This window comes from Thamnophis sirtalis, unplaced genomic scaffold (genome assembly GCF_051295495.1).
Source record: "Thamnophis sirtalis isolate CommonGarterSnake01/CBP01778 unplaced genomic scaffold, rThaSir2_p1.2 scaffold_3, whole genome shotgun sequence".
NCBI lineage: Eukaryota > Metazoa > Chordata > Lepidosauria > Squamata > Natricidae > Thamnophis > Thamnophis sirtalis.
The window spans coordinates 59,868,180-59,891,917 of NW_028261383.1; the positions used below are offsets into that span (position 1 = coordinate 59,868,180).

General features: G+C 40.7%; 1 protein-coding gene across 5 annotated transcripts in view; it reads left to right on the forward strand.

Annotated features, from left to right (window-relative positions):
- Window positions 1–23,738, forward strand: part of GRIP2 (glutamate receptor interacting protein 2) — a 273,157-nt gene that overhangs the window by 218,380 nt on the left and 31,039 nt on the right. For all 5 annotated transcript variants that reach the window (XM_087708944.1, XM_087708945.1, XM_087708946.1 and 2 more), the window contains exons 15-19: window positions 11,303–11,366; window positions 12,750–12,895; window positions 13,182–13,326; window positions 17,618–17,757; window positions 22,686–22,862. In XM_087708944.1, coding sequence (XP_087565070.1) covers window positions 11,303–11,366; window positions 12,750–12,895; window positions 13,182–13,326; window positions 17,618–17,757; window positions 22,686–22,862 — 672 coding nt within the window. The remainder of the gene's footprint in view (window positions 1–11,302; window positions 11,367–12,749; window positions 12,896–13,181; window positions 13,327–17,617; window positions 17,758–22,685; window positions 22,863–23,738) is intronic.

Sequence of the window (23,738 nt, forward strand, 5' to 3'; positions counted from 1 at the left end):
TTCAATCAGTGGTGGAAGATGTTTTATGACTGGCTATGTCAATGATGCGTGTGAATTATATGCTCAAACCTCTTCAGGGGGAAATCTCCCCCATCTAAGTCATTATACATTTTAATAAAAACTGGGCATGCGTGTAGAGAAATATCATCTATCATGTCATGAATCAGAAACTGTCTGTCTTCCTGCAGACTGTGAAAGCCTCTCTTTGAGGCAGGATATTAAATAAGAGCATCAGCCATCTTGCCTCTTGTTTGGGGCTAGAGGTGATTTCGGTAGCTATAATGGAATATGGGAATGAGCTTGGGAGGCAGAGGGAAGAGTTGCAACCAGGGGAACAGCCAGATAAGAGATAGCTTAGCTTGCAGGAGGAATGTGGACATAGCAAATGTCCCGGAAGAGACTCTCCCTAGTTTCTTGGGCTGTAAAAGTGATGGAGGAGACTTACAAGATCGATGTCAGCCTTAAAAGGTAGTCCAGAGAGGAAGCACACCAGAGGTGGTATTCAGCAGGTTCTGACCAGTTCTGGAGAACCGGTAGCGGAAATTTTGAGTAGTTCAGAGAACAGGTAAATACCACCTCTGACTGGCCCTGCCCCCATCTATTCTCTGCCTCCTGAGTCCCAGCTGATCGGGAGGGAATGGGGATTTTACAGTATCCTTCCCCTGCCACCACCCACCAAGCTACATCACGACCACCAATCCATGCCCAGAGAACTGGTATTAAAAGGTTTGAATCCCCCCATTAAAGCACACACTTATGAACTAATTCTACTTTATTGTGTGAGGGTGAATCTTGCAAATACATTTCTCTCCCATTGCCATTCATTCTGCAATCTACTGTTTCCTCATATTTGACCATTAGCCTGACTGCAACTCTAAGGTCACTCCCACATTTCATTAGAGTAGCTGAAATCTTTCTTCTGATAGGAGTCTCTTGAACCCTTGGGAGGTTAAATATTATGGTTGATACTGAGTGTCCAGTAGGTTGAATTATGACATTGAAAACCTTGTGAGCTTTGTTAGTATAATGTGTGAAAAGGGGAGAACTTTCTAGGCAGCAATAAAAAAAGAAATGCCTGGTAGAAAGGCGAATTTATTGGTCATTGAGACTTTCTTCACTCATTTTGTCAAGATAAGAAGGAATGATAGGATTTAAAGAAATTTTGAAGAGAAATATATATATAATATTTGTAGTATATATTCAAAAGCCAATTTGATGTATTCTCCATTTTTTTTCTCTTCAAGAATATATTAATTTCTAGACCTGTAACATCAGACTTTTTTAAAATCAACAACTGCCTAAGCCTAATGCTTTTTACATATAGTATTCTGTTTACGTGGAAAAACATTTTAAAAATCTTTTTGAAAAATAGATTTAGTTTTTTTTCTTAATATAAAAATCTATGCCATCGATAAGATTATTTACAAACTCATTTAATCTTTCCATTACCATATAATAATCCATCCTTAACCTACATAAAGTAAAACAAGGAATTAGGTGTTACATTTTGAAGGATTTCTGCAATAAATTCTTTGAGAATCTTTGAGGTCCAATCTTTCTATTCCTGTAGCACTATTTATTTATTTTTTTACTAATGGAAGAAAATATAAAGGAAAGCTGTTGATTTTGCTCTAGACCAGTGTTTCTCAACCTTGGCAACTTGAAAATGTCTGGACTTCAACTCTCAGAATTCCCCAGCCAGCGAATGCTGGCTGGGGAATTCTGGGAGTTGAAGTCCAGACATCTTCAAGTTGCCAAGGTTGAGAAAGACTGCTCTAGACTCTCCAAAGTAATTAAATCCAAGCTACAAAATAAGACATCTTAAATTTAGGCTGGTACTTGGAATATAAGCTTATGTCCTAAAACACCGTGGGTGGTGTTTGATTCCCTTTGGTAGGCAAAACAAGCCAGCTGTAGTTTGGCACAAGATTTCTCTGTGCCTCCTGCTTGCTGTGAGCAACAAATTCTAAGTATATCTTGCAAATATAATATATCATACAGAGAAGAAGAAACTGTTAAAATATTCATGACTGGGAGAGACATGGGAACAAGGTCAGCCAATGAACAGGCATAGCAACTAAGTCAGCCAATGGGAGCTTAAAACAGATCTGAGTCTGTGCAGAAAATTGAAACAGAAACTTAAGCACTCTGGGCTTAACTGCTGAAATGAAACTAACTGCTTGGGTTTGCCTGTAACTCTCCTGCCTTGTGTTTACTTGGAAGAACCACCTGTTGGTATTGTACATTTATTCATCTGTTATTATATATATATAAAGAACTTAATGAATCCAGCTGAACCAGTTATCTCTGCTTGCTTTCTGGGTTGGATTTTTCTGCAACAAACTCAGACAGAAACAATAAAGGAGAATATTTGTAGCTCAGGATTGACAAGAGGGATCCTTGGTGCTCTCTGAACTTGCTTGTTTTCTTGCAGATGTTTCATTACCTTAACTAGGTAACATCATCAGTGCTAGTAAGAAGTGCTGTTTGCTGTCAGTTTATATTCTGGTGACTTGCTTGTCTGTGGGTGGTCTTAGAGATTCTTTGCTTGGGCTGTTTACTGATGGCTCTTTGGCAGTTTCTTCACTGGGATAGTGTTCACTTGAAGTTGGTCTGAAGTTATCCTTGGACTTAATCTATGCTCATCTGGGTGCTGATTACTAGTGGAGAGGTGCTGGAGTCTTTTTGTTCTCTTTTGGACAGGTTGATTGTTTCTTTTGCCTAGTCTACAGATCAGAGGTAGGTTGATGCTGGTTCGGCCCAGTATGGCTGAACCGGTAGTTGAGTTCAGGACTGGATCGCAGAACCAGCAGTGACTCAGGCCTGCCACATCCCTGAACCAATTCCTTCACTGCTGCTTGGCCGCCACCAATTTGGATTTTGGTGGCTGCGCTTGCATGCATGCAGAACAATTTACATTGAAGAGTGCATGCACATACATTGTGCATGGGTTGTGAACCGGCAGTAATGTCATTAATGTCTATTGATGGCTGATTTGTCAGAGTGCTAGGACTCTAGAAATTCCCCGGCATTTTTGGACTTAGCCTGGTCTAGGAGAAGAAAATCAAGAGGGAGAACTTGTAATTTGTTAGCTGCTGTTATGTGTATGTTCCTCAAATTACAGTTCTGCTTTGTAAATTTATTAGTATATTTGTTTTGTTTTATTTTGTTGGCTGTATGTTTAACATAGTTTTATTACTATTTTGTACTCTGTTTATTTAATTATCATTTCAGTAAGATCACACCTGACATATTGCATCCAGTTTTGGTTGCCACAATATAAACAAGATGTTGAGACTCTAGAAAGAGTGGAGAAAAGAGCAATAAAGATGATTAGAGGACTGGAGGCTAAAACATATGAAGAATGTTACAGGAATTGGGTATGTCTAATCTAGTGAAAAGAAGGACTAGAGATGATGTGATAGCAATGTTACAATATTTGAGGGGCTACCATTAAGAAGAGGAATTAACCTATTCTCCAAGGCACTGAAGGCAAAACTAATCAAGGAGAGAAGCAGCCTAGAATTAAGGAGAAATTTCCAGTCAGTGAGAACAATTAATTCATAGAATGGCTCACCTCCAGAAGTTACAGATACTCTGTCACTGGAGACTTTTAAGAAGAGATTGGATAGCCATTTGTCCAGAATGGTTGAGCAGGGGGTTGGACTACAAGATCTCCAAGGTCCCAACAAATACTGTTATTCTGTTAAGTGTATGTAACTAGCATGATCCCTGACTTCAGTGGATTGTGAAGTAAGTAATACTAAAAAGCTACAATATTTCCATTTATTCTTAAAATACACACTTCTTCTGATAAAAGTTGAGAGATTCAGCTTTATGGCCCTTAGAGAAAAAGGTTAGCTTTTAAAGCACTTTGCTTTAATATTTAGTTTATTGGAAATATGGATATCACCTTTTCGGGTTATTGCTATCCATTGAAATTGACATAGATTGGGTAAAATGAAGATCTACAATATATCTCAAGCACAAATTGTCCGATATCAACCTTGCTATAAAATGACTTGATGGCTTCAAACCAATCCAAGACATATGGAAGTAAACCTGAGTGAACAGCAAAGCCAACAGCTTGCCAATGAGAATTTAATTCGGCTAATCAGATCTATTAGGGTTAATTGAAAGCTAATTGACTGCTGAGCAAACCTTTCCCCCCTCCAATTTAGGAGAATGTGCTGCTTTGTTTCTGCATCTTGAGAGGAATGCTGCAAAATTATCAGTACCATGCCAGATTATTTTTTCCCCAACCTTTCCTTGCAAAAATGTTTTCTACATTTTAAATGATAAGCTTGTTTTTGTAAATCTTCCTAATTATATGTGATCCTTTTCAAGTAAATTAAATTATTACCAGTTTTGTTGAAGCCTGATCTGAAAACTCTTTAATTATCAAAATGCACAATAGTGTTCTAGGCCTATACTTTAGATCTAAATTAAATATCAGTAAGCCTATTTGAAAACAGTAATTCACAGTGCATCTATGGATGATCCAGATTCTTCATTTACCATGATAGTGAGTTGTCCGTGTGTGTGTCCGTGTGTGTCCATGTGTGTGTGCACATGTGCGTGCATACACACACACTATTTTGTTCACAGGAGATTGTAGACATGTTATCCTATCTGGCAATCATATGTATTCTAACAGAATAAGTATCAGCACAGTCTGGATTTCTGATTTATAACTATGTTAATTGGAGAACCATTCTTTAAAGTGAGCATAAATAGGGATCTTTTATGAAGAAAAGCAATTGGATGATCTGCTGTTTCCATCTTCTTTGTGCAGCAATTCATTTTCTAAAAAAATGCTGAAAGTACATCAAGTCACTGATAAATATAATCATTTACAATAATGATAATCATTACGTGGATTAGGTATGTCACATTTTTCATGAGTTCTTGTTTCCACATCTCTCTTTCTTTCTCTCTCTCTCTCTCTCTCTCTCTCTCTCCCTCTCTTCCTCCCTCCCTCCCTCCCTCTCCCTCTCTCCCTCCCTCTCTCCCTCCCTCGCATTTCAACCTAGTCATTTTTGAACTGTCTGCCTGTGGCAGTACCCAGACAGGAGTAGATGAAAACTAATTTCCCATCTCTTAGGGTATATTACATTAAATATCAGTGACAGTTCTGAGCAGACCCACCTTTTCTTCTCCATATTTGATTCACTTTTTATGAAGCAGTAAGAAAGGGGAACTGATGTTTGCCAAAATACATTTATTCCATGGGAGATGCTATGGCAAAACTTCAGGAAACCTCAGTGGATAAAAGATGGCTTTTTCATCTACAAATTCTGTATTCCAACATTTGATTGTGAGTCAGATGTTCCATTTGGGGGGCTCCAGAAGTGGTGTTCAGCAGGGCCTGACCAGTTCTGGACAACCGGTAGATGAAAATTTTGGGGATGGGGTGGGAATGGAAATTTTACAGTATCCTTCCCCTGCCATGCCCACCAAGCCACAACATGCCCACCAAGCCACGCCCACAGAACCAGTAGTAAACATTTTTGAATCCCATCCCTGGGGAGCACCTTTCTGAATTTGTTTTCATCGAAAGAAGTGTAAGAGGTATTCTAGCCCCCTTGCTTTTCAATTTGTACCTCAGTTCCATAATTTAGGCTCTCTTACCTTCTAAGCATCCCTATCCATTATTAGCAGATCAATTTCACCCTGGTTATATGAAGTAATAAATGTAGTACTATAATGTAGTAGTACAATACCCACAATGTAATTTTGTTGGTCTCCCAGGTGGGAATGAGAAGGGCATTGAAAGCATTGGCTTCCTTATCTAAAAGAACAACTAGCAGTAAATTATATGAAAAAGGCGAAGAGCTGGTGTTTGCATGACACAACAGCAGGTTACATAAATGGCAAATTAATGGGACCTCAACAGAGCAGGTACATACTTATAAATATCCTGGGGTGCAGTTCCAGTTTCTTATCTCAGAACACACATTTTTCTTATTGGGAAAGTATGGCCCAATGTAGCTCCACAGCTGTCTTAAGATTCTTCCATTCAAAGGGGGCACATTTTTATTCCTGCAGCTTGAAAGGTTTTCCTTGCTAGAGTAATCTCTTGGCTTCTTTATAGTGTTCCAATTTGCATTTTTACAAAATTTAATATCCTGGAAACTACCTAGTCCAAGTTTATAAGAGCACACAGCTCCAAGTGGCATCAAGAATGTTGTTTTATGATTAGAGACAGGTTTGGTTTCTGTACCAGAGCCTGGCTTTATCATTTTTCATTTCTGGTTGAAATTGATTTTTCTCCTGTGGGATTTGTCTCTCCTGGTTTCAGGAGAATGTATTAAATCAACCTGGCTAACAAAGGCTAATGGCAAAACTCTAGTCCTTAGGACTTTCAGTCTATTGGGACTTGAAAATACCTGGAATCATCTTATACAACACCTCTTGGATGTTGATTTGCAAATGAGTTTAAGCCTAATATCATACAGTGTATGGATTCTTCTCAAATGGTCATGTTATCTCTTATCATCTTATCTCTCTTCAGTTTTGAAGAATTTTTTTTGAAGCTTTCACCTCGGCCAAGTTGGATGTACCATCCTCTGAAGTGCTTATGCCCATGGGGAAATGGCTTTGTGAAATCCCTAGGCAATATGCTCCTTTGTTGCTCTCTCTATAAAGAATCTAGGAAGATAAATATTTATCCCATTTTAAAAGAACTATCCTGGTAGAGAGCACAATACCTATTTCTCATTGTTTCTCTCTGCCCAGGATTCTGATGTAACTTTACAGATTGTCTGATTTTGTTTGTTGTATCCATCCTACTAAAGGTAAAGTTTAGCACAAATTTTGGAGATCACCACTGCTTTAAAAAAAAAAAACTACAGTCACAATAATAACAATATATATATACTTTCAGTGGTGGGATTCCAAATTTTTTACTACCGGTTCTGTAGGCATGGCTTGGTGGGCATGGCAGGGGAAGGTTACTGCAAAATCTCCATCCCCTCCCGATCAGCTGGGACTCGGGAGGCAGAGAATAGATGGGGGAGGCGCCAGTCAGAGGTTGTATTTACTGGTTCTCCGAACTACTCAAAAGTTTCTGCTACCAGTTCTCCAGAACTGGTCAGAACCTGCTGAATGCCACCTCTTATAGTTTTGTAATTTTATTGCAATCTTAAATGTTTTGTTAATATTTGCAAGTATTTTGTTGTTGCACTTTCTGGTCCAAAAGCTGTAATAAAGTTTTGATTTCATACTTATTTCAGTCTTTCACAACCCGGATCTTTCTGGGTATTTTAGTCCCCCAACAGTAGTAGCAAACCTAGCCAAAGATCAGGGATTCAGATTTATAAACTGAAGTGTGGACTTGCTTCAATAAACCAAAACAAATCATGTCGCTTTTGAGCACTCTGCGTCATGTCAAAGCTCTTTGCAAATTTAATGATGTTTCTACAGCTTCTGAGGTTATTATAAACAATATCCTATGCTGGGGCTTCCCTTTCAAAATAGGAGCATTTTTAGAGGGGTTGAGTTGTGGTGAGACTTTCTGACACTATCATGAATAGCCAGTCAAAGAGTTTAATGTTTCTTTTAATTCTTTGCCTAAGGCAGTTGTTTTGGAATGGCAATATTTTAATTTCCTTGGGGTTTCTTTTCTTTTTTCACATTCACCTTCTTTAGAACGGCCAACCATGAACCACACATTTGCGGTCTCCTATACTAAAGAAATGTTACACTTTGGGCTGGGTCCAGCCAACAGAATTAGAAGCTCAAGTCAGTTCTTAAAAGTATGGTCAAAGCATTCCCTCTTCCAACTTTTCACCACAATAATCCTATAAAATTGGTTGGGCTGCGAAAGGGAGTGACTGGCCCAGAATCATCCAGTGAATTAGCTGAGGGTGAATATAAACCTGAATCTTCCAAGGATTAATTGGCAGAACCATGACTGCTACCCCAAGCTGACTCTCCACAGTGAGAGAACGGGTGCCAGGCAGGACTGGGTTCTGGCCGGCACTACTGCCAGTTCGCTCGTGTGCACGCTTTGTGCATGCGCTTGATGCACACTGTGAGTGCATGCGCAGTGCAATTGAAATTGTTCTGCACATGCACAGAACTGAAAAACAAGATGGTGGCGCTGATGGCGCCAACCAGGGAACCAGTTCGGGGGCGTGGCAGGCCTGGGCCGCTGATGGTTCCAGCGACCATGGCTGCCAAACCACTACCATGTTCAGCCGAACCGGTCCAAACCAGTAGGAACCCACCACTGTGCCAGGCTAGAGTATTCAGGCACTATTCAATGTCCTAAATTGAGGTGAGGTAGCAACAAGGCAATAAATACAATTTTCTCTGTATCTGCATGTTTCACTGAAGGTCAGTTATCTTTGGCATTACATCTCATTGTATCAGCCTGGTTCCATTGCTACTTCTGACTAGCTTGTCAATAGTTTTTTGGCTGTCCAACCACAACCCTGGCATAATTGAGTTATTCCAATGACAGTAATGAGAGAGGTCCAGACTGCTATCCTGTTATGTACTAAGTCAATCCTCATAGTTCACCAGAAACCATGATCAGAAACAACAATGATCATTTTGCTACATCTTGGCCAAAGAATCCATGCTCCCCACCTCCATCCCCCAGATCTTGGACTTTTAAAAAAAAATTGAATCTCAAAATCCATCAACTCATACTGGTTTGCCATCAAACCGAATCTCTAGTCTTAGACTGCATTTGTCAAGAATTTTGACAGCTGATTAAAACCACAGATGATTGGTTTTCTTTCAAAGTTTCTTGCAGAACTCGCTTTAGCGAGATTTGTGGAGATTGCAAGGAGTTACAAGTATTTCAGCAATTGAATTGTGTTCCATTTAGGTCCATTATAACCTTATAGATATTAGGGCAAAGAATTTTGGTTTTTCTTCCTAATAGCTTTCATATGATTTGGCAAGGTTGCAAATCTCTTTACTGATAATGGGGAAGTTTGCAGGTGACTGTCCCAAAGGTGCTTCTTCAAAAGGCAACTAGACTTTTTTTTTTGTTTTTGCTTGAAGACATTTCACTTCTCATCCAAGAACTTCCTCAGAACTTGGATGAAAAGACATCTCCAAGCAAAAACAAAGGAAGTCCAATTGCCTTTTGAAAAAACACCTTTGGGACAACCATGACCTGGTTGACTAAGAATCTCCATAAACCATTTGCAATTGGCTGTTTACATCATAGTCTCTAGGACCTTCATTAGTCTGGAAACTAACACCTTGCATCTATCTTCTTCCAATCTTGAATCTATAATTCAATGTGCTAAGGGCTACTATGGTTTGTTGTACTTTGCTACCAAGGTTCAACAATACTTTCTCAAACCACATCACCAATTTTGTGCTAATCTTCATAGGTTTGCTTTGCTTTTCCGGGTGGTTAATCTGTTTGGAAACCCCTCGGAATACACCAAACATCTTCCAGGTTGTTTGGCTGTGTATGTGTGTATTGTAACATTTATTGTGTACTAAGCCATCAAGTGCTTCAGACAGTACTGGGGACAAGTTGCAAGAGACAATGACAATCATGTTGTTTCCACAGCATGAATCTTTTTATTGAAGCAAATCTAAGTCACCCACCTAGAACTGTTACTTACATCTCTGAGAAGTAATGATTAAAAATAAAACCCCTTCTCTTAACTTGGCTTTCTCCCCTTGTTGGACTCCCTGTGGACAAATAAGAGGAAGATATCCAAATATTCCACAGCTGTGAGTAGCATATTCTATAAATAGTTTTAGAAATGGAGTCCTTAAAAGGAAATGCAGCTAATTATATTTCAGGAATTGGAAGGTCTGCTGTAAATTTAAAACTTCATTTCTAACTGTGCTAGAAATGAAGCACTAATTTCTGGTGAGCATTGGTTTCAGACATATTCGTTCAGAATTCAGATTTGTCATGCTTTCATATTAATGGTCATTTTTTTAAAAAAATGCATGAAATTAAGTGTTTAAAATCTTGAATATACTATTTCATATAATATCTCTAAACTTTAACAATCTCCAATTTATTTTTATGTTACATTTTAGTGAAAGACAGGTTTAGCTTTAGTTACCACCTTGCTTTTTAGCTCCCAGAGTAGGAATTAAGATTTTTGCCATTTAATAGCATTGATTCCAGGTTAGGAAACTAAAGTGCTATGTATTTAAAAAGTAAATGCAATATGATTGATATGAGATGTGTTTTAAACAGATTGATTGATTATTTGCCATCAAATCAGTATTGACTCTTAACAGTTATATAGATAGACCTTCTCCAGAATGATCTGGAATCAACACAGTCCTTGACTGCATTAACTGCATTAAAAGGGTATGTCTAATTTAATGAAAATAAGGATTAAGGGTTCCAATATCTAAGGGGCTGCCACAAAGTTCAACCTATTCTCCAAAGCACCTTAAGGCAGGACAAGAAGCAATGGGTGGAAACTAATCAAGGAGAGAAGCAACCTAGAAGTAAGGAGAAATTTCCTGACAGTTAGAACAATTAATCAGTGGAAAAACTTGCCTCCAGAAGTTTTAAATGCTCCAACACTGGGAGTTTTAAAGAAGAGATTGGTCAATCATTTGCCTGAAATGGTGTAGGATTTCTTGCTTGAGCAGTGGCTTGGACTCCAAGGTCCCTTCCAACTCTGCTGTTCTGTTATTCCGATCTTTCTTTCTTTTTTAGCCCTAACATGTTTCCTCTTTCAACTTTTGTGATGCTTCCACAAAGCAAAGCATTGTGCCAACCTCACTCATAAACTTCTGATGGATATGATGTGCCTCCTTCAAAATATTTATTGCCTCATTTTATCCATCTGTCACAACATAAGTGAATTCTACATAGGCATGCTCTATATATAGGGCTGAATATTTGGCTTTTTTTTTTAAAGACCTTTGTCATATTTTTTCTTGGTTATCATTCAGATCCATTTCTTCAACCATAATTTGCCACACTAATATGCTGCAACCAAAGTTTACTCTCTCTTTCATGGGAAGAAAAGATGCTAAAATATATCCTTGATAGCAGTTCTCGAAAGCAAAACAAATATCTTTGCTTTGTGAATTTTATTAAACATTAGTAGCTTGGGCTTAGATGTTTTTATTAAAGGGAAATTGAAAAAGGGAAATTTATTGTGTTGCTTCCTACTTTATATAATGATTGGATTATATAGTCTTCTGCAACCTGGTGTGCTCTAATGGCCATAACGACTGGGAATTCTGCAGGAATGCCTGGTTGTGGAAGGCTGGTAATAGATAATTCTGAAGATTATCATGGACTCTAAATGCCTGGATTGAGTGTCTGCATGTATCTCTTCCTAAACAGCAAGCAGAAAGTCTGGTGAGCCTTTAATTATCTCTGATATCAAGAAGGGGAGTGTAGCACATAGGTGAGTGAATTACCTGCTTTTTTATTTCTGAATCTTAATAGACAATAGTAATGAATTTGTTCATAATATCTGTAATACCTCTCTGTGACCTCAACCATCTTTCATAGGTATTCTGGATTCTAATATGCGATTGAACCCAATTAATACATAGGAAGCTGGCACATACAGTACTTGTTCAGACTAATACTATACCAAAATCTACCTTTGAAATGTTCTTCCCTTTAGAAAGAAGCATCTCTTTTTCTATCTCAAGGTGTCTGGGAATTTCTTTTAAATTCCTCTTCATAATGTTTGCGTTTCCTTTCTTGTTGAAGATGCTCCAAAGTGATGGGGTTGGTGTTTCACTTTCACTTTGCCTCATTCTAAAGCAGTGTTTCAGTATTGCTGGATGAGGAATTGTGGGAGTTGAAGTCCAGCCATCTGAAAGTTGCTGGGATTGAGAAAGACTGGGTCTAAAGCCTTTTGGTTGCCTGCCCTTCCCAATCCGAATAACCCTAAAAGAAAGAGACATGCATTAATGTCTTGTTTTGGAATCTCATCTGAAGCATGAAGAGGCAAGAGAAATGAGAATTCTCAAGAGAATTGAGAACAGTCAACCAATGGAACAACTTTGCCTTCAGAAGTTGTGGGAGCTTCATCACTGGAGGCTTTCAAGGAAGAGATTGGACTGCCGTTTGTCAGAAATGGTGTAGGGTCTCCTGTTTGAACTAGATGACCTACAAGGTCCCTTCCAATTCTGTTCATCTGTTAAATCCGGAAAAAATGTTTGTGCAATAGAAGACAATATAGCAGGATCCAATCTGGGTCGGTCACCAGGACTACAGGTTTTGTCTTCCAAACTTTCGGACTAGCTAGAACAGGGGTCTCCAACCTTGTCAACTCTGAGACCTGTGGACTTAAACTCCCAGAACTCTGGGAATTGAAGTCCACAAGTCTTAAATTTGCCAAGGTTGGAGATCCCTGAGCTAGAGAGAATTTCCCTGAAGATGGGCTCCAGCACAAGTCCTAAAGCTCGGAAGACAAAACCTCTGATCCCAGTAAACAACCCGGATCGGATCCTACAACATTCTCCTCGGACACGTATATTCGTCTTCATATGGAAGACAATATAATTATATCTATACCTATTGGCCTCTCTGTAGTTAAATTTAGTGCAAGGAGACTAGGCTAATTCTTCTGAGATTCTCTTTTTTAAAAAAAAAAACATTTTCTAAAGCAATTCCCCCCCCCCAATATTGAAAGACAGCTACTAAAAAAAATAGACGATTTTGTTTGCCCAACACTTATTTCATCATATCATCAACACTGTTAGCACTTGAGAGGAACAAATGTTAACACTATTTAGAATGTTTTCTAAAAGATTTGTTTTCTCTTTGTATGCAGGACTGGCACCTTGGAGCCCGGAGACAAGCTGTTAGCTATTGATAATATCCGACTTGACAATTGCTCAATGGAAGACGCAGTGCAGATTTTAAAACAGTGTGAAGAACTTGTCAAATTGAAGATCAGGAAGGATGAGGATAACTCTGGTACAAAAACTCTGAATTTAGTCTGTTGACGGGGAAAAAAAATCCTTTCGAAGACTAATGAGGTTGACAGATTGTGAATCAATATTGTTAATTAATACGCTTGCATATTCACACCCTTCCTATATACAAACAGACCCTTTCAAAAAGATTCAGAGGGCTGCAAGTTTTTCTTTCTGATTGACTGGAACTTCTTCAGAGCTTGGCCTTTCTATGACTTCTGTCATCATTATTCAGCCTTTATTTGCCTTCATAGGTGATTATTCCGCTTCTTTGTTCCTTTTAACAGATGAGCAAGAAACCACCGGGGCTATCATCTACACAGTGGAATTGAAGAGATATGGTGGGCCCCTGGGAATCACTATTTCAGGCACGGAAGAACCTTTTGATCCCATTGTCATTTCAGGCTTGACAAAACGAGGGCTGGCAGAAAGGTGAGTTGCAATTGGCAACCTTAGAGTCAGAGGCCTGGAGTGTCACTGCAGGCATCAGCTTCCAAAGAAGGAATCTTAACAGAATAACAGAGTTGGAAGGGACCTTGGAGGTCTTTCTAGTCTAACTCTCCCTCCTTCCTGAAGTAGGAGACCCTATACAATTCCAGAGAAATGGTTGTCCAATCTCTTCTTAAAAGCCTGCAGTGATGGAGCACCAACAACTTCTAAAGACAAGCCGTTCATTGTTCCTAACTGTCAGGAAATTTCTCCTTATTTTTAGGTTGGTTCCCTCCTGCTCACCTTCCATTGAATGATCTGCAAAACAAGACCATTTGATAGGTTTTTCTGACCCTTCAGCCTCCTCGATAGCACAGGCGTCCGTACTGTGTTGATAATGTTATGGACATCTGCTAGTTTTATGAAGATATGTGCACCAGGGAAGTCAATTTAAGACACCCTATTTGAAAAGTTTCATTGGTTTACCTTTCTTGTTTGCTGCTTTTCCCTAAAAAAAAAAATCCTTTGTATCCTGACAGATTGAAAGGCTGGAAAAAGAGACAAAGGAGATGAAAAATAACCACAGTGTCCAAAGATTAATTTAACATATACTTTGTAATCCTAAACATACCATAACAATGATTAAAAGTCAGATTACGATTCAAACCCACATGAGATATTTTACCAAAGAAGAAAATACTGCTGCTGGTGGTTTTTTTTAACATTCAAATATATTGTTCCTAAATTGGCTTGGATTACCTGTTGTTACCTTCTCCTGCAACCCTCTTGACAGCGAAAATGGAGCTGGAGGGGGGGGCTCTCGAGCTCAGTTTTTGATAGCAGAGGCATCGCGGGCCAGCCCTTCACTGTTTCCAGTGCAGCCCTGCACACCAGATCTAAGCACCCTGTAGGCCAGATCCGACCCACAGGCCTTGAGTTTGATGCCCTTGATATAGAGAGACAGAAAAACAGAGAGAGAGAGGTAGATGATAGATAGATAGATAGATAGATAGATAGATAGATAGATAGATAGATAGATAGACAGACAGACAGACAGACAGACAGACAGACAGACAGACAGACAGACAGACAGACAGACAGACAGACAGACAGACAAGATACACTAGAGCAGCAGTCCCCAACCTTTCCAGCTCTATGGACCAGCAGCGGTGCCGGGGGGGGGGGGAGATAGTTTCACATGTGCACCCGCCACTTATACAAATGTGTACTTCATGCACTTGCACACCTGCCCATGACTTGTATTCTCATGTAGGGAGAACTTATTCTGAGGCACTTTTTTAGTCCTGAAATTCAGTCAAGGGACTTAGCCAGAATCCCTAGGATGCTACCATGCTAATAAAGACTGATCATTGTTCATGGTTTATAAAGGCTGAATCTCTACCTTGCCTTTTTGACTTTTAAGGACCTGATGATTCTTCAGTTGCTTCTGTTATCTTTCTGAGCCAACAGTGCCATCTTATGGTGGCCTATTAACAATGCAGTTGTTGCAATATTCCCACGGGCCCCACTCCCCCTGCTTACGTCATTCTATAGCCTGGATTTCTTTGGCATTGGGGCCAAGAAAGTAGTATAAAAGTCATCCAAATTTTAATTTCCCTTCAAAGTCTTGTGACTACTTGAGCTTTTCACTTTAAGTCCACCACCCAGCAAGAGTAAAATAAAAGCTTTTTGAATTCACACTGCTCTATTGAATATCTCTTTTTTGCTATTTGATTGAGCCACAGTGACCTCTATTGGTTAGTTATGAAATTAATATACAGTACCATATTGTACTAACTCTCGTCTCTCTCAAAAATCCATTCCAAACCTTTTAACTGCTGGAATATAATACGGATCTGTCCACAGACAGGATTTGGAATATTAATTGCATGTCAGGGTACAAAGCTTTTGTTTTCTGTAGCAGAAAACCAAATGGGGTTCTTTTGTTTGTACATGGTTTCAGTAAAAATCATTAGCCATAAAAGACAATGCAGGAGGAAAGACTTCAGCCAATAAAGCAATTTTATTACAGTCTTAGGCCAGCATATATAGCTAAAGTCCTGTCTGTTTCATAAATATAGGAGGAAAAATCATTGTGGTGGGGAATTGATGCAATATACCTAAAAACCATTATTATTTTACTATTCTTTTTCCATTTCTGCCTGAAAGTACATCTAAAGGCAAGTGGAAGGGAATATTTTTCCCCGCTTGCTGCTATCCAGTAGAAGCTGTCCAGAAGTGAGTACAATGGTGGGATTCAGCCAGTTCGCACCTATTGGGAGAACCGGTTGTTAACTTTCTAAGCATCTCAGAGAATTGGTTGTTGGAAGAAATCTCATTTTGTTTTTTTCCCCACTTTACAGGGCTAATCCTGTAAGGAAGGCAGGAAGGAAACATTCTGGTGTTGTTTCTAGCCTAATTTCTATTGCCGTCCTTACAGAAACTGCCTCTCTGGTTAACCTCCATTACATTGTAACAGTTAAGGCGAAGTGCCCATCAACTTGAGTGACGTTGAGTTGGCCACGCCTGCACAGTCACATGACCTCCAAGCCACGCCTACCCACCTGGTCATTAGGGCAGAGAACAAGTTGCTAAATTGTTTGAATCCCACCACTGAAGAGTGGAATCTATATTGTAAGAGTTAGTCGTTGTCCACCCTATTCTATAGAGAAGTGTTTCTCAATCTGAGCAACTTTAAGAGAGCAACTTTAGCAATAGCAATAGCAGTTAGACTTGTATACCGCTTCATAGGGCTTTCAGCCCTCTCTAAGCGGTTTACAGAGTCAGCATATCGCCCCCACAGTCTGGGTCCTCATTTTACCCACCTCGGAAGGCTGAGTCAACCTTGAGCCGGTGAGATTAGAACTGCTGAACTGCAGATAACAGTCAGCTGAAGTGGCCTGCAGTACTGCACCCGAACCACTGCACCACCTCGGCTCTATTTAAGAGGGGTGGTCTTCAACTCCCACCCCTCAGGTTGAGAAACATGGCCAAATCAAAAAAACTGACTCCAGAGGAAAACTAGAACACTCTATTGATAAAGGTCTATCATATCAGTTGTTTACAAGCCTACTTGTGTTTTCCCTCCCTTTAATTTCACAGGAATCAGAGGGAACCGGTCAAAGTCCTTTAGAGTATTGTTTTGCCTCTCTGGGCTCTACACCTACAGTACTTCTGCACCTGTTGTTGTCTTAATGGTTTCTGGATGGCTTCTCCAAGGTCATGGTCAGCCCCAGTAGAATATGAAATCCACATACAATCATAATTGTATGTCATTGATTTTAGCTATAATAACAGAATCCTGCAAGTCTGATTGTAGTGGACCTCCTCCCCTTATACTCCTGTGAAATAGGGTGGTGATTTCCTGAGTCGTTTCTGAATATGATCTGAATGTTGCAAACTTCAGATAGGTCCCTGTCTTCAATTGTCTAGACCCGTGATGTCGAACCTATGGCACGCATGCCAGAAGTGGCACACGAGCCATGTCATGTCTCTGGCGCGCATGTGTGCACAATGATCAACTGGCCTTTGTGCATGCGGCAGTGCCGGAAACTGAAAGAGCTGGTCTTCCATTTTCCAGCATGAGTATGTGTGCCGGCCACCTGACGTGCCATGTGCCAGTAACCGGAAGTTTAGCTATTTGGCACGCGTGCGCCCTCTGGAAACCGGAAGTGCATTTTACAGCACACACATACCCCCTGGGCAACTCCTCTTCCAGGTCACATCCCAGACAAGCATGCACACTCCCTTTTTGGCATTCGGTATTGAAAAGGCTCACCATCACTGGCCTAGAGAATGGATCTTGCTTATCTCCATCAAGGCAATCCTATTTACCTTCTACAGTTGCAGTAGCCTTTAGCCCCATCCCAAGCACCCTAAAACTAAGTTTGAAGTCATTTTAAAAATAATAAAAATGGCCAAACTATTACAAGATCTTGACATTTCATCCAATTCTAGGCTCTTTCTTAAAATATGGCAAAATTATAATTTCCAGGTTAAGATTGTGACCAATTTCATTTCTGATATGAAATTGCTGGATTATTCCCTGGTTATTATTTTATTAATGTGAATTGTAAGAATACGTACACAGTAGAATTTCTCTTCCCAGTATAAAACACAGGAACAATGAATGATGAATGGCTGGAAATCTATACATCATTATGGATTTTATTTTCATATTTTCCTTCGGATCTCCATAGTATTTTCTGTCTCATAATTCACGGTAGAGGGATGGATTTTTAAATGAAATTGCTGCCATGCATCACAGCTGAAGTTTCCTTTACTTTTTCCTTAGAACTGGAGCTATCCACGTAGGAGACCGGATATTAGCTATTAATAATGTCAGCCTTAAAGGGAAGCCTCTAAGCGAAGCCATTCATCTACTCCAAATGGCTGGAGAGACAGTGACGCTAAAGATCAAAAAGCAAACCGAAAGTAAGTCTGTAATTTTTTTAAATTAATTAATTTAAATCCATATTACTCTGAATTACAGGTAGTCCTCAACTTATAACAGTTTGTTTAGTGACCATTCAAAGTTACAACATCACTGAAAAAAAGTAACTCATGGCCGTTTTTCACACTGAAAACCATTAAACCATCGCCATGGGCATGTAATCAGGATTCAGATGCTTGGCAACTGGCTCATATTTATGATGCTTGCAGTCTCTCAGGGTCATGTGATCACCTTTTGTGACCTTTGGATAGAAAAAGTCAATGGGGAATTCAGATTCATTTAACAACCAGGTTGCTAATTTAAGAAGTGCAGTGATTCACTTAACAATTGTGGCAAGAGAGGTTGTAAAATGGGGAGAAATTCATTTAACCAATGTCTCACTTAGCCACAAAAATTGTGGGCTCAACTTTGGTCATACATTGAGGACTACCTGTAAGCCTGTCTCTTAAGGATGCAGAGAAAAGTATTTTTTTTCTCTGAATTTCACACTTTACACTTTCTATGAACTTTACGCTTCCTTTAAAAGAAAGTTTAATTCAATGTTTTCCTCTCACACAAGTTTTCTTGTCTTTAATTTATTTGTTTATTCCATTTCTATAGCCGCCCATCTCAGCCAAGTTACTTTAACTTTGATCCAGCATTATAAAAGTTGCTGAGAACTGAGTTGTGGAAAAGGCAGGATTAGGTTGTCAGGATTCCGACCAATGCCCCAATTAAATCATGAGCCTCGAGCCAAGCTTCAAAAGAAATCCAGTTATTTATTAGGAGCTTCAGCCAACTCTGACCTCACTTGATTCATGCCCCAGCTCTGACCCTGTTTCCCCCTCCTGCCAAGATGTGTCATCAGTCACATTCCCCAATGAAGCAATTTCTAGAGTCCCTCCCTCTGGCCACTCCGAGTATCCATGGAGATGGCCTTGAAATAGAGATGGCTGGAATATGCTTTTGTTTTGACTGAAATGTGCTTCCCCTGGCTGCAGCTGCAAGGCTCAGTTCTCCATCACCTTGTTTATGGCAACTTGACAGCAGGTCAGGAATGCTTCCCTTCCCTGTCAAATCTGATGCTCAAATATCGCATGTCAGCTCTATAGAGAGTTTCTTTCTTCTGAATTCATAATGCTGTGGTAGTTGGCAAGGGGTTCACCATTGCATTCTTTCTAGTGCTGAGAGAAACTGACTGGCCCAAGGTCACCCAGCTATTTTTGTGCCTAAGACATGACTAGAACTCACAATCTCCCTTAACAACTACACCAAACTGGGATATGCACGTGTTCTTCCTCTCTCCCTCCCTCCTTATAGTTTTTATAAATGAGATTTTTTTAAGGCAACAATACAAATTTCCCAAAAGAAAGCAAGAAAGTAAAATAGTGAATAGATAAGGAAGGAATAGAAAAAAATGAGAAAAGAAAAGAAATATTTATTAAGCATGTGTTTCTGTTCTTTGTATCAGCTCTTAATAGGCAGCAGATCTAAAACACTGTATCTCTAGAGCAGTGGTTCCCAAAGTGGGCGGTACTGCCCCCTGGGGGCAGTGGGATGACTTAGGGGGGTGCTAAGAGGCAAGGGGCTGGCAGCAGGGGGTAGTAAGAGGCAAGGAAGGTGGCAGAGGAGTGCTGGAGGTGCCGCAGGGTGCAAGACTCTACTTGGAATGACAGGGCCATAGAAGGAGATATAGTGTGTTGTGTGTAAATAGCAAGCCCCAGAAAGGCCATCCAGCCTCCAGCGAGCGCCTCATACCAGCGATAGGGAAGAAAACAGAGAAACACAAACCTATGGGTCAGGGGTGGGTTTCTTGCCCCGTTCCAACCGGTTCGGTTGGAACGAGGCCGGCAGCATCCTTGCGCATGCGCGCGCTGTGCGCGTGCATGCGCACAGCGCACACATGCGTACTAGCATCTGTGCGATGCTCCAGCTGCTCCTGGAGGATCGCGCAGGCGCTGTATGCGTCCTGCGCATGCGTGGAAGCGCAGAATTCGGCAAAACCGGGTAAGGAGCGGGCGCGGGCGCGCGCGGGCACGGGGGGGGGGGCCTTCGCCGTTCCCGGAAGTTACTTACTTCCGGGTTCGGTGACCAACTGGATCGCAGGGACCGCCGCGAACCGGTTGAAACCCACCCCTGCTATGGGTGCATTTAAAAGCAAAGCAGAGAAGCCAACTGGTTTCTTTCCCAAGGCTCTTTTTCCCCGCTTGGGAGCTCCTCTTGAAATCCTTACCCACAAAGGAAGGGCTTTGCCTGGCTATTCCGTTTTGTGCCCCTCCTCCCTGATTTATTTATTTTTTTAAAAACTGGATTGAAAAAAGTGATCCAGGGTCACCGTAGGAGCCGAACTTCCTTCAGCGAGTTGAGGCACCAAAGCCCGAGCGTATCAGCTTCCCGTCTGCTTTGCAGCCCGGAAGTGGGAGAGCGGAGAGGTGGGTTCCTAAGCCCAGGAGAGAGGGAGAGAGAGAGAAAGAGAGAGAGGAGGGTCCTGGAGGGCTGCTGAGTCTCTTTGGAAGAGGAGGCAGAGGACGGGCTGCCTCTCTTTCTCTACCGGTCTGCGCTGGAGCAGCAGCCCTTGCCAGCGCCGCCCATCCCGCCGTTAGAGCCTCTGTTTCTCTCCCACCCACCCACCCACCCACCCACCCACCTCGTCCCTCCACATGTCAAGCCTGCAGCACCCCCCAGCTGCTTCGGTTCTGCCTACAGTTTGAGAAATAGCTGATTGCCATTTCCTTTGAAAAGATTTTTTTTCTTGTATCACTTCATCAAGCCCATCCATCACATTAAGAATTTACTGAACAGTGAAGTAGTTACTAAATTTTACTGAGTTTACTAAGTTACTAGTTACTAAGGTTCTTGATAAATGACTATCAGACTTTGAAAACCTGGTATCACTGGATCATGTTCAACAATTTTGTTGAATTAACATTAACTACAAAGGTTTTTAAATTGGATTTTGAATAAAGGTGCAATTAATTGTTACAGATTTGAATTTTACTGTTCTTCCTTCCGTCGTGCAAACCGCCCAGTCACATGACCCCCCCAACCATGTCCACAAAGCCACACCCACAGAACCAGTAGTAAAAAAATTTGAATTCCACCACTGGGTGGGGGGCACTGAGGATCAGTTTGTAGCACCAAGGGGGGGGGGTGGACTGAAAAAGTTTGGGAACCACTGCTCTAGAGCATTGGTGGAGAGCTCTCCAGAACTCCATTTGAAGCCATTAAGTGGACAACACAAAGTCTTGCTGAAGTTATTGAATTCCATTCACCGTTTAAAAACTCTCAGATAGCACATAGTCAGGTGTTCTTGTGCAACTACAGAAGTATCCCAAATTGGAATTTTCAGTGCCATTACAGTAGAGTTACCATAAGCAACTTCATCCATCCCCATAACAAATTTATATTTGTCTTTTTGCCTAGAAAAAATTCTAAGGTTGAAAACAAATTGTCCAGATGATGTTAGCTTAAATGTCCAGAAATGCCATCATCAAATGCAAAAATCATTTACTTAGAAATAAGTTTCTAGTTGATTTCACTCAATTGTAAGTAAATGTTCTTATAGTCATATTGGCAGCAGACATCTGCAATTTTTTAACTCTAGAAAAGTGAATTTAGAATAACAGTGTTGGAAGGGACCTTAGAGGTCTTCTAGTCCAGCTCCCTGCTTAGGCATGAAACTTTACACCACTTCAGACAAATTGTTACCCAATCTCTTCTTAAAAACTTCCAGTATTGGAGTTTTTACAACTTCTGGATGCAAGTTGTTCCACTGATTAATTGTTCTAACTGTCGGGAAATTTCTTCTCAGTTCTAAGTTGCTTCTCTCCTTGATTAGTTTCCACCCATTGCTTCTTGTCCTTCCCTCAGGTGCCTTGGAGAATAGTTTGACTCCCTCTTCTTTGTGGCAGCCCCTGAGATATTGGAACACTGCTATCATGCCACCCCTAGTCCTTCTTTTCATCAAACTAGACATACCCAGTTTCTGCAACCGTTCCTCATATGTTTTAGCCTCCAATGCCCTAATCATCTTTGTTGCTCTTCTCTGCACTCTTTCTAGAATTTCCACATCTTTTCTACATCGTGGTGACCAAAACTGGATGCAATATTCCAAGCGTGGCCCTACCAAGGCATTATAAAGTGGTATTAACACTTCACTTCAAGTGCTGCTTGTACATTTCTTAACAATTATGGCACACAGGTTGATGCCAAAAAAGTTAAGAAAAAAGGAAAAGCTCCTTGATCTTACTGCAATACTGAAACATCTTCTGTCATCTGTGAGATGTAGTGTTAGGTCCACATCAGTAGTGGGTTTCAAAAATTGTTCGAACCTACTCTGTGGATATGGCCTCCTTTGTGGGAGTGGCTTGCCGCCCATGTGACCGGATGGGAGTGGCTTGCCGCCTATGTGACCGGATATGAAGATGCCGATGACACTTGTCAGAACCACCTTAAATTACCTCACACACAGCACTGGCATGCATAAGAATATGATGTAAACTTGTTTTTTAAAAGGCATCTTTGGTTTGCGTTAAAACAATTTCAACATACGCAATGTTCTGATTGCACCACAAACGCAGTAGTCATCCTTACCTTTCACAGAGGCACTGAGTTTTATAAATATGAGCATGATAGTGTAGAATAATCATATCCAAGGACCAGTGGTGGGTTTCAAAAAATTTTGGAATCTCTTCTGTAGGTGTGGCCTGCTTTCCGGGTTCACTGGTGGAATCTCTTCTAACCGGTTTGGTAGATTTGATGAACCGGTTCTACCGAATAGGTGCGAACTGGTAGGAACCCACCTCTGGCCCACATCCTGTGAAACCTATGCATATTAGTTTGTTGTCATAATAGCATACAGTATAAAAGACACCAAACAAATTGTGGAGTATCATTAACATTTGTGCCTCCATCTTTCTTTGGATTCCAGGAACTTTTCCTCAAAAATCTGGGAGTATGACAGAAGTTAGTGACCTAGAGGATGATTTGACTGATTCTCAGAAAACTAGCAAGCTCTCCGAGGTGTATTCCACCACAATCCCTAGTGTGGATAGTGCTATGGAATCCTGGGATGGTTCGGGTATTGACACAGGCTATGGAAGCCAAGGTAAGTTGAATTTCCTGTTCCTTTATAGTATGTGTGTCAAAACACACCAGGGGTGAAATTCAGCAGGTTCTAACAGTTTCTGGAGAACCAGTAGTGGAAATTTTGAGTAGTTCGAGAACCTGCAAATACCACTTCTGGCTGGCCTCAGAGTGTGGCGGGAGTGGAGATTTTGCAGTATCCTTCCCCTGGGGTGGGGTGGGAATGGAGATTTTGCAGTATCCTTCCCCTGCCACGCCCACCAAGCCACGCCCACAGAACGGGTAGTAAAACAATTTGAATTTCACTACTGATGCATACCCTTTATTCAAAGGTGGCCATCACATACTGTAACAACCAGTTCGCCCACAACCAAAAATGTTAGCACATGGCATCAAAAAAATGGTGATTATATAGGATGGGATAGTGGTCAGGGCAGGTGGGCGGGCCCAGCCACTGGTCAGAACTACCGGTTCACCCAAACCAGTCTGAACCAGCACAGCCCACTTCTGCCTTTATTGTAATTCATTTCTGATATTTGTCTCCTACAACTATGTTATGGATTTTTGAGGGTCTTTCAAAAAACAATGTGTCTGTTCAACTAGATTGACTATATCCCTGCTGTACTTAACCATTGACAATTATTATGAAGTCAGGTCTCGCGAAACCTTAAAAAAAAGTTCATCAACATACCAAGCAAACATCGGTTCCCTGTATTTCCAACTGATGATGACCATTTGCCCCAGTAATGTTGGAAAGAAGTATATTATGTTTATAGGGCTTATACAAGAGTGACAACTTGTGCTGGTCTCACACAAAATGCACGTGCAGCAGTGTACACTCCCTTCTATGGCCTTGGCCAATGCGATGTATTTCAATAAGTTGCTCAACAAAGGATAA